The sequence below is a fragment of the Melanaphis sacchari genome, unplaced genomic scaffold, assembly GCF_002803265.2.
Source record: "Melanaphis sacchari strain LSU unplaced genomic scaffold, SCAv2.0 Contig54_pilon_pilon, whole genome shotgun sequence".
In the NCBI taxonomy this organism is placed as follows: Eukaryota; Metazoa; Arthropoda; class Insecta; order Hemiptera; family Aphididae; genus Melanaphis; species Melanaphis sacchari.
The window spans coordinates 3,582,102-3,596,568 of NW_020271380.1; the positions used below are offsets into that span (position 1 = coordinate 3,582,102).

The following is a 14,467-nucleotide window of genomic DNA, read 5'->3' on the forward strand; positions in this document are numbered from 1 at the left end:
TTAATTTACATTTAATAAATTACTACCTAAATACCTAACGTGTAAATAAGTAAGTATTGTTTATATATCATAGGCAGAACGAATGGAATAACCTGAATATTTACAGAGAGCAGACTAACTATAAAAAAAAATAATACTTCTGCAGTTCAGCTTGTCCACCACTTACTGTGTGTAGGTAGATACCGCTGTTTTGTATTTTTAACAATGACGTATATAAATTTTTCTTTTATCACCATGTTTACCTATTATATATACACATACATACATTTACACAAAATCGTGTAATTATAAGTAATAAATATGAATGGGTACTTAAGTTTAAACAAAAATGTATGGACATAGATAAATTGAATTATTAGAAACCAATTATCTAATTGGGTCTTAACCAGCATATTATACCATCACCTAGTTTCGTTAATATACAGTAATATGATAAGTATGAATAAATAAACATTTTTCATTTGGGCATACGATTTGACGGGTTATTATGAAGTATGAAGTAGTGTCAGTCTCTTTAGATCGATACGACGATACCTACTACCTACTTACCTACCTATTCTTTTTCACATAGCGTCCACCTCGGCGCACCGTTCCATAATATTAATATTTATAATGTGGGTAGTCTATTGCTCTATTCGAATCGATTTTACGGTTTAATCTCATTAAAATTGTATACGAACGAAAAGACGTTCCTAAACATTCTTTCCCAAACCCACCCACCACGGCCAATAGGTTAAGTTTTTAAATATTTTAGATGTTCGATATCTGGAACAGAAAGTTTGAATTTATACCCTTTATACTTACCTATTGTATTGGGTCACGCGAAGATAACTATAAATATTACATTATCCTTATATTAATAATAATAAGACACAACAAAGTAGGAGGTGGGTATATATTATATAAATGTGTTTATATACATTTAGTAAGCAATGTATACCTACTATAAATATATTAATATGGTGTATGCAGATAGACAGAGCGTTCCTGTCACCGTCAAATTACCGTTTGAAATTTAGGAGTCGTTTTTTGTATAATAAAGTAAGCGGATCAATTTTCAGTTTGTTGTTTGCTATTTCGCCGCCGCGTCGTGTATGTAGTTATCGCGCCGTTGCGAGTCCCTCCGAATCAGACGCAAGGAGACCGCCGACTGAGAACTGCTATATTTTATGTAGGTACCTATACCTACATATACCTACACGTCATACGTAGTCGCAAACATGCAAAATGCTGACTCAACTGAAGTCATCGACTTGACCAATCATGTCGACACGTCCAGAACCGTGGATCAAAGGCATCGCATAATCGGAGGTCAGTATTTTAATTAAGTAGATCAGTAGTTTTATTTATCAATCATGAATTTGATGGATATCAGGTGCAGAACATTTATTCACTCATTTTAATTATTTGATAGTAGTCGATATTATTACACATTGATTGAATAATAAATTTAAATACTTTTAATAATAGTGTAGTTGGTATTGTTTAAGTTGTCAATTTGCAGGCGGTGATCTGATGTAAAGAGCTTTTGTTTTTTATGATTGAAGAAGTAAAATTACTGTTGTCTATGTAATTTATTTAATGCTCAAATAAATAGGCAAAAAATATGTTCCTACATTGAAAATAAATAAATAAATTTCTTATTTTTACGATGAATTATCAATACCTACCATTTTTCCTATAGGTAACTATTAAAACTTTCTATAGGTACATTTATAACCTAAATAGGTATATAGTTGCTTAGAAATTAAAATCAGTATGGTTGTAATAGATTAATCAGGGCGCTCAAATTGCTTCCCAAACCTAGATATAGGCAACTTTTACTACCTATTTCGAATTTTTTCTCTGTGTTTTCAAAGGCAACAGCTCAGTACCTACACCCTAATAGTTAACCCAAATTGTCTCCCATAATATTCCTATAATTAGTTAATATATTGATAGTTTTACGACTTGTATCTACGTATACTAACGATTATAAAAATGTCTGTAATGTTAAAAAATATTTCTTTTCAGACAGTATTTTCCTTAGAGATTGATTTGTTGAATCATTATCACCTAAAGATTAGTTGATTATCTTACTGAACACCACCAATTCAATATCTTTAATTTTGCTAGTACAACCGTTATCGTAAATAACACGTTTATACTTATATACTATAGGTACATAGCATTTAAAATAATAGTTATTAACGAAAAAAGTAAAAAAAAATGGGACAGATTTAAGTTTGGGTTTCAACAAAAATGATTGAATTTTTTCTATTATGAATATGGGCTGTCTGTCTGTGAATCATTCCACAATAAAAATTAAATTCTATTTGCTAAATAAATACAATTAGGTACAGTAATATTCAATTTTATAAATATAAAAACCAAAAAATTAGAATATCTACCAAAAATAAAATAAATTTAAACCTCAGAATTTTTATCAATTAAATATTATGATATTTTATCTAAATTATTTTATTTATTGATTTTTTTTTTTATCATTATTTATACTAATCAGTGGAGTCGCAGAGGTAGTTATTTGAGTTCAAATGGGACTCAAGTCGGTAGGTAGGTGGTTATTCGTATAATGGTATGGAGTACTAGAAAAGTATTAGTAATAGGTAGTGTATAGCAGAATAGTGTAGGTAATAAACTATATAAATATTCATAGATCATAATAATTCATAAATGTACAATTGAAAGAAGGAGGCTCGGATCTTTAACTACAGGCTACCTACTCTTTTTTAATTTGCCATAGGTTGAAGAGGTGATGAATGAAAGCCGATGTATCCGAATTGCACGTCAAAAAATAAACATAAATTTGGATGTTCATTTGTATGCCTACTCTTAGGATTTGTCCGAATTGCATGCTATCTCTTAGAGAAATTTGTCCGAATTGTATGCTAATGTATCCACAAGCTTATTTTTATTTATCGTGTACTTACGTAAGTACACAATTCATACTTTATTAATGATTTTTCTATTTTTTTTTTTAAAACAACGCATGAATAGAAACTGATTAGTTTCAAAATTAAAATATTTTTATATCCGAGTAAATATTTTACTAAATGGGTAGATAATAGAAGATGCCACGTATTAAAAATTAGTTAAGAACATCAATGGTGCAAAATAGATTTTTAAATTTGGCCATTATAAATATTTAGAGAGACAATATGTCCAATAATATAAATAATAATAACATACTGGAAAAATATAATAAATTAAAAAACCGATGAATATTATAATATGTATATAGAATAACAATTATTTGTATTTGTTTTTTTATTATAAATTAATAATATGATATAAAATTTCAAATGGAAATAAATAAATTTGTTTGGGGCTATAAACCCCCAGAATTTTTACTTTAGTTGCGACTATGAGTAGCATGTAATTCAGATATTTTTTTATTTTGGCATGCAATTCGGATTTAGCTATAAAATCTAATAGAGCTCATGAAGTATAATATTTTGTGCCACCACTGATACCAATATTCATTATAGTTATTGATTTTGTCAGTTAAGGCACATTTGTGACTTTATTTTTTATTATATATTATTATTTATTGTAATATTAGTCGGCATGCATATAATTATTGATTATTATAGCCTATAGGTAAGTATTCACTTTTATTACAAATCATTACACCTCGTTGACTTAGTATTACTACTATTATTGCTATCGTTTGATCGTTCATTATTAATTATTATATAGGAATTTGTTCATTAAATCTTCTGGTTTACAGTTTATGTGTAGATGTGTAGGTGGTAACTGACAATTTACAGAAATGATATCGTGACTATCGACAGGAGATTTCATTATAGCGGGAAACCCCGGAAACCTGATATTATGTATTAAATTTGATCTTACCTCGTATTGTTGTAGTTCTTAAACCACACTGCTTACACGCACAAATACTCACATTTTTTTTAATTTCAACGAATCGCAAACATTCTTTGTATAGTGTCTAATAACTTTGTTTCAGTTTTGATTGTTTTGAAGGACCATGTTAATTAATTAAACGGAAAATTGAGTATAATCTTTTTTTCGTGTGTTAACATTAAATTAGAATAAACAAAAGAATTATGTATGTTTTATTACTCATTTTTTTTCTTTTTTTTTTCATAATATTTTAAATTAAATTTTGAGTATAATTTATTTTAATAAACCATTAATTTGGTGTGAAACGCATTGAACCGCGGCCACGCTTATACTAAATGATGACAAGCGTTGGTCATTTAATTTGCTATATCATTGTTCCGAACAAAAATACTAATATTTTTAATGTACGGAAGCTGGTAGGTACTTAAATGTCCAATATTAGTGTGGGTAGCGTATTTCTTTTGCTGAAATGCAATCGTACCTACTGTACTCCCCAAAATATTAGTCTGTTTAAAGTTTTTTTTTTAACAGGTCGCTGAACTGTCAGCGTCAATAGTGACCTGTAGATCATGGTTACCATATTTATAAAATAAAAAAAAAACAGGACAAATAATTTTGGGTTAGATTTAAATTTTGATAGTAAAAATAGGGCGGTTGTAAATACCGCCCGAAATGAACAGGTAAAAATAAGATCTATGGTAAATTCCGCCCGAAAAAAAAAATACAGGTACAAAAATTTATTTGTAAATTCCGTCAGGAAAATAAATATTTTTAAACTAAGCTTTCCGTGACTCTACGACGCGTTGACGCGACCGTATTGTTCGCTACGCGACATGTTATATAGTATTTGGAACTTTGGGAGTTTCAATTTTACGTACACTGAACAATCGTATCAGATGACAATCAAAACATATTTTGATTCTTTTATTATTATAAATATTAATATTTTTACTATTATATTTTTATTTTCAGGCGGAATTTATATGTATCTTTTTTTACCTGTAGTTCATTTTGGGTGGAATTTGCCAATTTCGGGCGGAATTTACATGCACCCGCAAAAATACCTCCAAAAATTGTTTAATAATTTTATATTTTAAAGATAATTTTAAGATAACAGTTTGCTTATACCCTTACCGAGTCCTGATAAGTCCCGATTAAACTTTACTCACCAACATTTCAACGGAAACATTATTTAATTTTTACCTACTCAATATTATCAGTCTTTCAGAGTTAAAAATTGTTGAAAATATAAAATTATTAATGTGTGAATTTTAATTTTTAATTTTTTTTTATTTTGGCACATTTGTAACAAAAATATTACATGCCATTGGTGTTATTAATTTTATTTTTCTATAGTTGTGAAATAAGTACTTATACAGTGTAATTTTTTAATATAGTTTGTATCGTATTTATACTGTATACGGTTGAAACAAGGTATGAACACATATTATTATCCCTACTTGTAATAATTTTATTGACTAGGGACATTATTTCAATTTTCCGATGTTAATAAACAAAGTTCATGCGGACTAAGTTTTTTCTACTATTAAGAATCAAATTACCATTAAGCAGTAGAAACAATTAAAAATTTAATTAATTAATTTTTGGTCATAACTCACAAGTATGTCAATGGATATAAGAATTTAAAAATTACTTAAAAAAATAGCTTATTTATTTATTAGGTATAAATAAATAATGAAACTTGTAACAGGTGAATCGGGATACACGACACGCAACATATCGTGAGTCGTAACTAATGGTTACGGGGAAAATGAGATATTAATTACACATTGGAGCAACTAGGGAGGTTACAGGTTGCATCATCCCTCTCACAATGTTTTTTTGTTCATTCCTTGTTCCTCAAGCACTATCAGTAGTAACACTACTGAGCTAATGTATAGTATATAATTTATAAATACAAACATTTCAAATTCTTATAGACCTCATATCTATGTATTAGTTTTACAAAGACGTGTGTTTTTATTTTATTGTGTATGTTATCATTGTTTGGAGCACAAAAATTTCTTCAATCTTTAACTTTGAGGGTTTTTGGTATTAGATCCACTTTGAAGGGCCAAAATTAAAAATGATGTTTACACATTTTTTTCAATTTATGTTGATGGACATAATATCATTTACTTTTCATGTAAAGACATTTTTAAAATATTTAAACTTATTTTGAGCTATATTTATAACACTAATGTATTCACGTAATTCTACGGTAGGTAGGTACTTATACTGACTTTTATATGATAATGATATGTTGGCAAAAATACTGAATTTAAAAATGTGCTATTTTATAATGAAACAATGCTCATACATTTAACATAATAAAATTATCATTATAGACTGTTGGACGCTAGAAATCGTTTTTCTTGTAAATACAATTTTTTTAATTAAATTTAAGACATCAATATTATAGTTAAATATTTCATTTCTAGGGTCACTATCAAAATATACCTACTATATAGGTATATAGCAGAGTCAGTTATGTAATTTTGTTTTTAATATTTGTTTAACTGATTATTAGCTTTTAAGATTAAATATTATATTGGGCTTTTAAAGTTTCAAATACTATGACTATAATATATTATATAAAAATATATTTTTTGTAATTATATATTACATACGAGTATGTGTCTATATATGATATGAAATTTTATTTTGAATATGAAGTTATAAAAATGTTGGTTATATAAATAACATCAAAAACACAATTTTTATTCTAATAAAATTTATTCTTGTTATTCTAGGTTTGAATTTAATTGAGCGCAATAAAATCTATTAGTTTCACCATCTTGACTTCTTTGTATTTGTATCTACAGGATGATTCACAAAACATGTTCGCCTCTTTTTTCTTCAATATTCAAATTTTAAACTAGGTACTTACATAAAAATAAAAGCAGAAGTGATCGTTTAAATAATTTACGGTAAAAAGGGGGACTTTAATTTTAAAAAAAACAGAAATTTATATTGTTACAGGAAACTCCATAAGTAGTATAGAAAGTATTAAGAATTTGAATATATGGTTTTTAAGTATATTATTTAAGAACAACAAAAATCATAATTTGGATAAATTTATTATTAAATGATAAAATGGGGGTGAGCATGCTCGATGAACCACCCTGTATATTTAATTATATTTAAATTGATGCCAAGGTTGAAACTTGTAATAATAAATATTAGTATGCAGAAGAACTGTCCTTCATTATATTCGATGTACCGTATCATCTTAACAGTATTTCATTCGATTTATTTGAACATGAATTTTTGTAATGTTAATATTATTTTATATCGTGTAAGGTGAAACAATATGAGACAATAGATACCATTGTCGCCTATGCTAGAAATGTCTGTAAACCAATGCAGTGAATAATAAATTACATAGATCTATTATAGTCTATACTATAGACTCTATAGTATAAATGTATAATACCTAATGTACTCGTACGTCACGTGGTTACAGGCCTAACTGCGTTAGGATATCTCATTCGGGTTCGTTGAAATATGTACGAGTATAGTGTATACCTACTGATTAGGTATCGTATTATAGACTACAGGTCAAATATTTAAGTTTATTACCAAACAGTGTACATACAGTGCGGCTTAATAAAATAATTTAGTCATATCAATATTAATATAGATATATTTGAATAGTATTTTAAGTGCTTAGTATACGCAGTCGTAAACACAATTTTCAAAGACAAATTTTTGATTTTCAATTATGTTTATTTTAGTTTCCAAAAAATCGTAATTAATTGTTTACCATTTCTTAATATTCTAACGTATTCATATTATAGCCTCGGCCTCCGGCTGATATAGATACCTAACAGAAAAGAAAAAAATTATTGAAAAATTCGCGAACTCGCTCTTCTGTGTAGTAGATGTTAAGGTACCTCGTAGTTGAGTGAGTAGGCACGTAACTGTAATGAATGTGTTAAATTTAAATTCAATATTCAATGTTAAATCATTATAAATAGAATACAAATATACCTACTATCAATACGATGAAAAAAATTCAGAGCAAAGGTCTGTCGATCTTTATTTTGAAACAAATTCAATTGTGTTGTATTAGTAGCGCTTTATAAGTGAACTCAAAATGGATTTTATTTTAATTCCTGGTAAAAAAAACTTATAAGAGATTATGTACCTATTGAATTGTCAAATCTTTGGTGTTAAAATCAAAAATAAAATGATTTTAACTATAAAATAATTTATAAATTATCGAAATTTCAAAGAATGTCGCAAATATTTGAACTATAAACGCTTATAAAAAATAAACTGTGTCTTTTCATTTTTTTATTTAAGGTAAGCACATCACCTGTAAAACATTTTCAAGATTTTTACTCAAAAACGAAAATATTATCATACACAAATTGAAAAAAAAAACTATGTAAAAAATTTTAAATGTCTATATTTTGCACAAAACATTTTTAAAATTATTTCAAGTCTAGAAAAACATTTTATTGAAAGAAAAAAATAGAAAAAATAATAATAGAAAAAATATTATTGTAAATATATGATGAACATTTATAAGATAAATTAAAGAAAAACTTTATTATACCAATAAGTAAAACATTCATTTCTCCGCTCAGAATCTAATAATATTTGAAAACCATACATGTGGCCCATTAGCTCAGTTGGTTAGAGCGTCGTGCTAATAACGCGAAGGTCGTGGGTTCGATCCCCCCATGGGCCAATTAATTTTTGATTGTTTCTCGTCATTTTTAAATTAAATTTTTTGTATCAAACAACTATGTTAATAATAAAATAATATATTTAATTAGGAATTTTAATCTGTACATTTTTAAGTTCATGTCAACTTTTCTTTAATAAACAGAAAATAATAATAAACGGAAATTCTTTATTCTGTGAAGTATGAATTAATGTTTTACTTTTTATACGTATTACACTTTATTAACAACTATTTTATAGCATATAATAACAAATAATGAAGTACAAATTTTAATTAAAAAAAAAAAAAAAAATAGGGAAGTATAGGTAACAGCTTTGCTGTACTGCAGAGTACAAAGTATATACAGTAGGTCAAGTATACCTTTTAATAGATCAAGTTAGACATTTTTACATTCTTATACCTAAATAGTTCAAAATATTTTTAAAATTATTCTGTGTATAGAAAATACTAATATAAACAGTTTGTGAATAATTTAAGTATTTATACAGTTATCTATTTTTGAATTTAAACAAGAACATTTATTCTGCCAAAAACTAGGTTTGTACAAAAATTCCCAGTTTTTTCATGACACACATTACAGTAAAATCAATATATTTATTACTATATAATTAAAATATAGACTAAGAACATTAATATATGATAGTTGTTGGAACTATGGTAGTTAAAACATTTTGCATTTGATTGAATTTGAATAAATATTTCATAAAAAAAAAAAAATATAAAAATAAATATACTACTAGATATACTTTTCATACCTCATATTATTATTTTTAGGTTTCCATTTTACATTAAAACTAGAATAGGTATTATATGTACCAACTTTTTCATTAAAAATTTATCGTGTTGTAACACATGGTGTAAATTAACATTAGGAGAGTTATATAGGTTTGATTTTTATTGTATGTCAATAAATTCTTTACTCGATAATTTAATCATATTTTTGAACTTTTAATTTCAATAATTTGGACTATTTTCCATTGACGTATAATTTTATATAAATATCGTTAATATTATATAATAATTTATACAATCGGTTGGTAGATATAATAGGTACATTATATATATACCTATAGGAGCCATATAATTTACTTGCGCACGAAAGAATACCTACGTTTCTCGTTTTCAATCGATTTATTGAAACGTGTGTTTTTTTTTAATTTGCTTTTATTTAGATAGAGGGGGCTTGTCATATCTGTCATCGGTTATACTATAACGATTTCAATAATAATTTTATCCATTTTACCTTTTAGCTGAAGATAGCGCGCCAACCGACCCAGGTGTAAGCGGTAAATTTATGACGATATGTGCTTGGGCACTTGTTGTCATCACGTTCCCGTTTTCTCTGTTCGTCTGTTTCAAAGTTAGTGAATATAGCAGTTGGATCTTATGTTTACATAAATCCCTGTATCCCCGGCACTCTATTGTACAATATAAATAATATATTTATTTTGTTATTTCTGCGCACCGACAGGTAGTTCAGGAGTACGAACGAGCCGTAATATTTCGCTTGGGACGTTTGGTATCAGGCGGAGCGAAAGGGCCGGGTGAGTTTACATATTTATAAATACGCTAAAATATTTACGATGAATGAGCGGTATTTTTCTTTCTAGGTATATTCTTCATTTTACCATGTATTGACAATTACGCGCGTGTTGATTTAAGAACACGCACGTACGACGTGCCACCACAAGAGGTATCGTATAATTTAAAATATTATTAGAATATATTATAAAAGGTCTACAATGACGTCGACAATACCTAAATATTATCGATATATCATAAATGTACATATTATTTCTATTTTAGCTATTATATTGTCTGTATTACTATATAGAGTAAAGGCTATTGTGTAGTGGTGAAGTACTCTTGGGTTTTCAATAATAAAAAGTTAATTAAAAAAGTAATTTGAAATTAAATGATGTTTTTACCTACTTGGTCGCCCACAAATATAAGTAGGTACATGTCAGTGAATATTGTAAGCGTTGTTATAAACAAGTAGTTTCAAACATATAATTTAAGCTCAAGGAATTGAAGTACTTAGGTAATCAAAAAATTTTCATTTCGATATTTTAAGCCTTTAAAATATAATTTTATTAATTCTTTGACAGTATTTAGTACGTATTAAACTTTAGACTTTAGTCTATTTTTTTCTTAATTAAAATAATTGGTTAAATGCTAAACTATAATTAAAAATTAAAATAATCATTTTTTAAATACCATTCTTTGTATTAAGAGGATATCACAATGTGTATATTTTTTTGTCTTATTAATGTACAACATACAAAAGTTGTGTTTAATAGAACTAATTTTGTATTTTTAGCTTTAGTAACTATTAAAGTGATTAAGTTAATTAATCTATTATTAAATTTAGAAGTATGGATTTTATCTATAGTGTAGATATCTAGTAGGTTTTTATTGATATTTATCATTGTATGTTATGAAATTAATAATATATTATTTACGAAATAATAAACATCACCTATTGCATATATTTAGGTATTGACCAAAGATAGCGTGACTGTGTCTGTGGACGCCGTGGTCTATTACCGTGTATGTAACGCTACGATATCGGTAGCCAACGTTGCCAACGCTCATCAATCTACTCGGTTATTAGCCCAAACCACATTGAGAAACGTCTTAGGTACCAGGCCGTTGCACGAAATTCTCAGCGACCGAGACGCCATATCTAAAACCATGCAAGTGTCGTTGGACGAAGCTACCGAGTCGTGGGGTATCAAAGTAGAACGAGTGGAAATGTGAGTTTCTATTTTTGACTTTTGACAGATAATGTTTTTCATTTATTTTATATAATTATTGTGTATGCCGCTACTTATATGTACACATGAAAAAAATTACAGTAAGGACGTGAGATTACCAGTTCAATTGCAGAGGGCAATGGCGGCGGAAGCTGAGGCGGCCCGAGAAGCCCGCGCTAAGGTTATCGCAGCTGAAGGTGAACAAAAGGCATCGAGAGCTCTTCGTGAAGCATCAGAAGTTATAAGTGATTCTCCGGCTGCTTTACAACTCAGATACCTACAAGTATGATTTAATTTAATTTTATATTAATAACAAAATTAATTGTATTTAAAATTAATTGCAAAAATAAAATTATGATTGATAGAAATCTTAAAGTGTTCTTTAATAATAATCCAAGAAAAATCTTTTAAATAAAGCTATGAACATAATTAAAGATTTAGGCTCTGAGCGAAACGATTAATATTTTTATATTACAATGATATTATTTTTTTTTTGTGTGAATGTACTATGTATATACAAATAGTAGTTAAAAAAATTCTTTGAAGTTGATTTCTGATAGAAAATTGAATCTATTTAGATAATTTATAAAAATGCCAAAATTAAAAACCTCCAGTATTTTTTAAAATAATTGGGAAAAACAAATAATAAAAATTTGTTCTTTTATCAATTAAAAAAAGAAATAAAGAAAATGCATAATCACAATATTATTCTAAAAGTATTTGAATTTAGAATTATGACAAAATTTACGAAAATATTCAAATTATTTTATAAATTGATATAAATTAAATATTTTTCTCATATTTAGTATTATAATAAAGCAATATAAGACTTCATATTAGTTTTTAATTTAAAATAAAAAAAAGCTTATCGTCGAAAAATCACATTCATCTTTGTAAGCGTTTAAAGTTTAAACTTTTACAATATTGGATATTCACACGTAAAAAAACTATCTTCCTCAATCGATTTTTGATATTTTATTGTAATTCAACAAGGAAAACTGTAAATATTTGATATTTAGATTAAATTTTTATATTATTATTTTCTATATATATTATAATTTTTAAGATATTTTAACTTTTTAAATTATTTTTAAACATGAGAAATTTTTGATTTTTTTTTTCTATAGGTAAATGCAAATAAAAAATTATTCGTTTAATTAAAATTCTTGAAAATGTAGTACAAGATTCCACATACATTTTTTTTTAATATATGTCTTTGAAGTTAAAATTTAGGCGAAATTATATATTAAGTAGATTATGTCTATTATTATGATATAATTCAAAAACATTAGTCGCAGGGATTTAAGATTCATGTGACTTTTTGGTGTAAAATTTGGCTGTATAATTAAATTATAACATATCACTGCTATATTGTATGTTGATAATTCTTTAAAAACGTTGACTTTTAAATTTTAAGGACATTTTCAGTTTTTATTTTAAATAATATAGATTACATTGTGGTATTTTATTTTGTTTTTATAACATCAAAATTGATAATCATTTGATATTTGAACATCATGTATTGTATATTTACCTAAATCCTCTAATTATTAAGTTATTTTTATTGTTGTATTTTTTTTTAATCCTTATTAGGTTAGGATTATAATATAGATATATAATATACATTTAACATTATATATCTATAAAAAATTTTGAATTACATTTAATTAATGTATTAATATCTTAATGTCTGAATTATTTAGAAAAAATAACAACATAATTAATAGATATTATATATTCATATGTCATTTGTTTACTATTTTATTTTTTAGACTTTAAATACGATATCAGCTGAGAAGAATTCTACAATCGTATTTCCACTACCAATCGATATCATTTCATTTTTTACAAGACCTCGAGAACCACGAGAATCTACAAAATCAGCTCAAATAAATCAAAGCAGTTAAATGTAAAGACATATTTTACATATGCGCCAAAATTAATAACTTATGTGAATCAATTACATTATTCATACTTATTATATTTATTAAACATATATTATGTGTATTAAAATTTATTAGATAAATATTATATATTATGAATTAGAAAATATTACAGTAAAGTTGTTGACATAACATTTTTATCATTAATTATAAGTTATATTCAAGAATTTATAAAAATGGAATATCTAGTTATAAGGTGACATTGATTTAATTATAAATTATACGTATATGAAAAAAAAAGGTTGAAAATTAGATATTATACATTTAATTTAATTTATTTATTCATATACACTTTAAATTATTACTGAAATCTAAATTAAACAATGTTGATAGATTATTATTATTACTATTACGACTATATAATCAAAAAAAATGGATAAATGATAAATATATAAATTATAAATAATGTGTTGTAATAAAAATATTTATAAACTAATTATTTATAATTCACCAATCACTATATTAAATATAATAAAAACTATAGAAAATTAAGTTTAATGAAATTGTAATCATTAAGTATTCTGAATAATAATGTATGCAAATATACTGTAATTTTAGAACCACTGTGAACAAAAAATTGACTCACAGCCAATCATAATTATGAAATCATTAGTATAGAATATATGATTTGATTACAAACAGCTAAAATCAATTTTAACTTTAAAATAATACATAAGCTTATAGCATCTAACTATGTACACAATTTATAAACATACAATTAACTGCAAGATTGAATAATATACATGTTTATTTCACTTACATTAATAAACGTTAACAATAATTTTTGTCTGTTGACATTATCATCAGTTAATAAGCTATCTCAAATTTAACTTATTATGTGCGAATGCCGAATATTCTACAAGTCATTGAGATGCACTGTACTACACTATATAAATAAAAAAACTGTTAATAAATTAAATCGATTGCTTTAAAAAGTATTAAAAGACGGATGCATATTTTAATTAAATTAAATATTTTTGTTATATCCAACCCAGATAGCAAAATTAGTTTCACAGAACATTTTAAAAATGTTAGAACTCAACTTGCAAAATAAATATTTTGAAATATTTATTATATAATTATAATATTATATCTAAAATATTTTCAAATAAACGTCGAAATAAAGTGGCCAAGATGAAACATAAGAACATTAAAATTACATTACTATAAATAATTTGGTAAATAAGCCGACATTGCTTTTAATT

General features: G+C 26.0%; 1 protein-coding gene and 1 non-coding gene across 2 annotated transcripts; both read left to right on the forward strand.

Annotated features, from left to right (window-relative positions):
• Positions 1 to 1,042: 1,042 nt before the first annotated feature.
• LOC112599702 (band 7 protein AGAP004871) lies at positions 1,043 to 13,293 on the forward strand. The gene is made up of 7 exons (XM_025346728.1): positions 1,043 to 1,311; positions 9,814 to 9,923; positions 10,035 to 10,107; positions 10,174 to 10,256; positions 11,060 to 11,319; positions 11,422 to 11,602; positions 13,092 to 13,293. The coding sequence occupies exons 1-7, from the start codon at positions 1,221 to 1,223 to the stop codon at positions 13,224 to 13,226; spliced, it is 933 nt and encodes a 310-aa protein (XP_025202513.1). The 5' UTR covers positions 1,043 to 1,220; the 3' UTR covers positions 13,227 to 13,293.
• Trnai-aau lies at positions 8,493 to 8,566 on the forward strand. Its single transcript has one exon. It is a non-coding gene; the product is annotated as a tRNA-Ile (tRNA).
• Positions 13,294 to 14,467: the final 1,174 nt, after the last annotated feature.

What these genes read in the sequence shown, in the direction of transcription:
- LOC112599702 (XM_025346728.1), top strand. Translation starts at nt 1,221, where the DNA reads ATGCAAAATGCTGACTCAACTGAAGTCATCGACTTGACCAATCATGTC. An exon ending in AAGGCATCGCATAATCGGAG is followed by an intron (nt 1,312 to 9,813) that starts GTCAGTATTTTA and finishes TTTACCTTTTAG; the next exon opens with CTGAAGATAGCGCGCCAACC. An exon ending in ACGACGTGCCACCACAAGAG is followed by an intron (nt 10,257 to 11,059) that starts GTATCGTATAAT and finishes GCATATATTTAG; the next exon opens with GTATTGACCAAAGATAGCGT.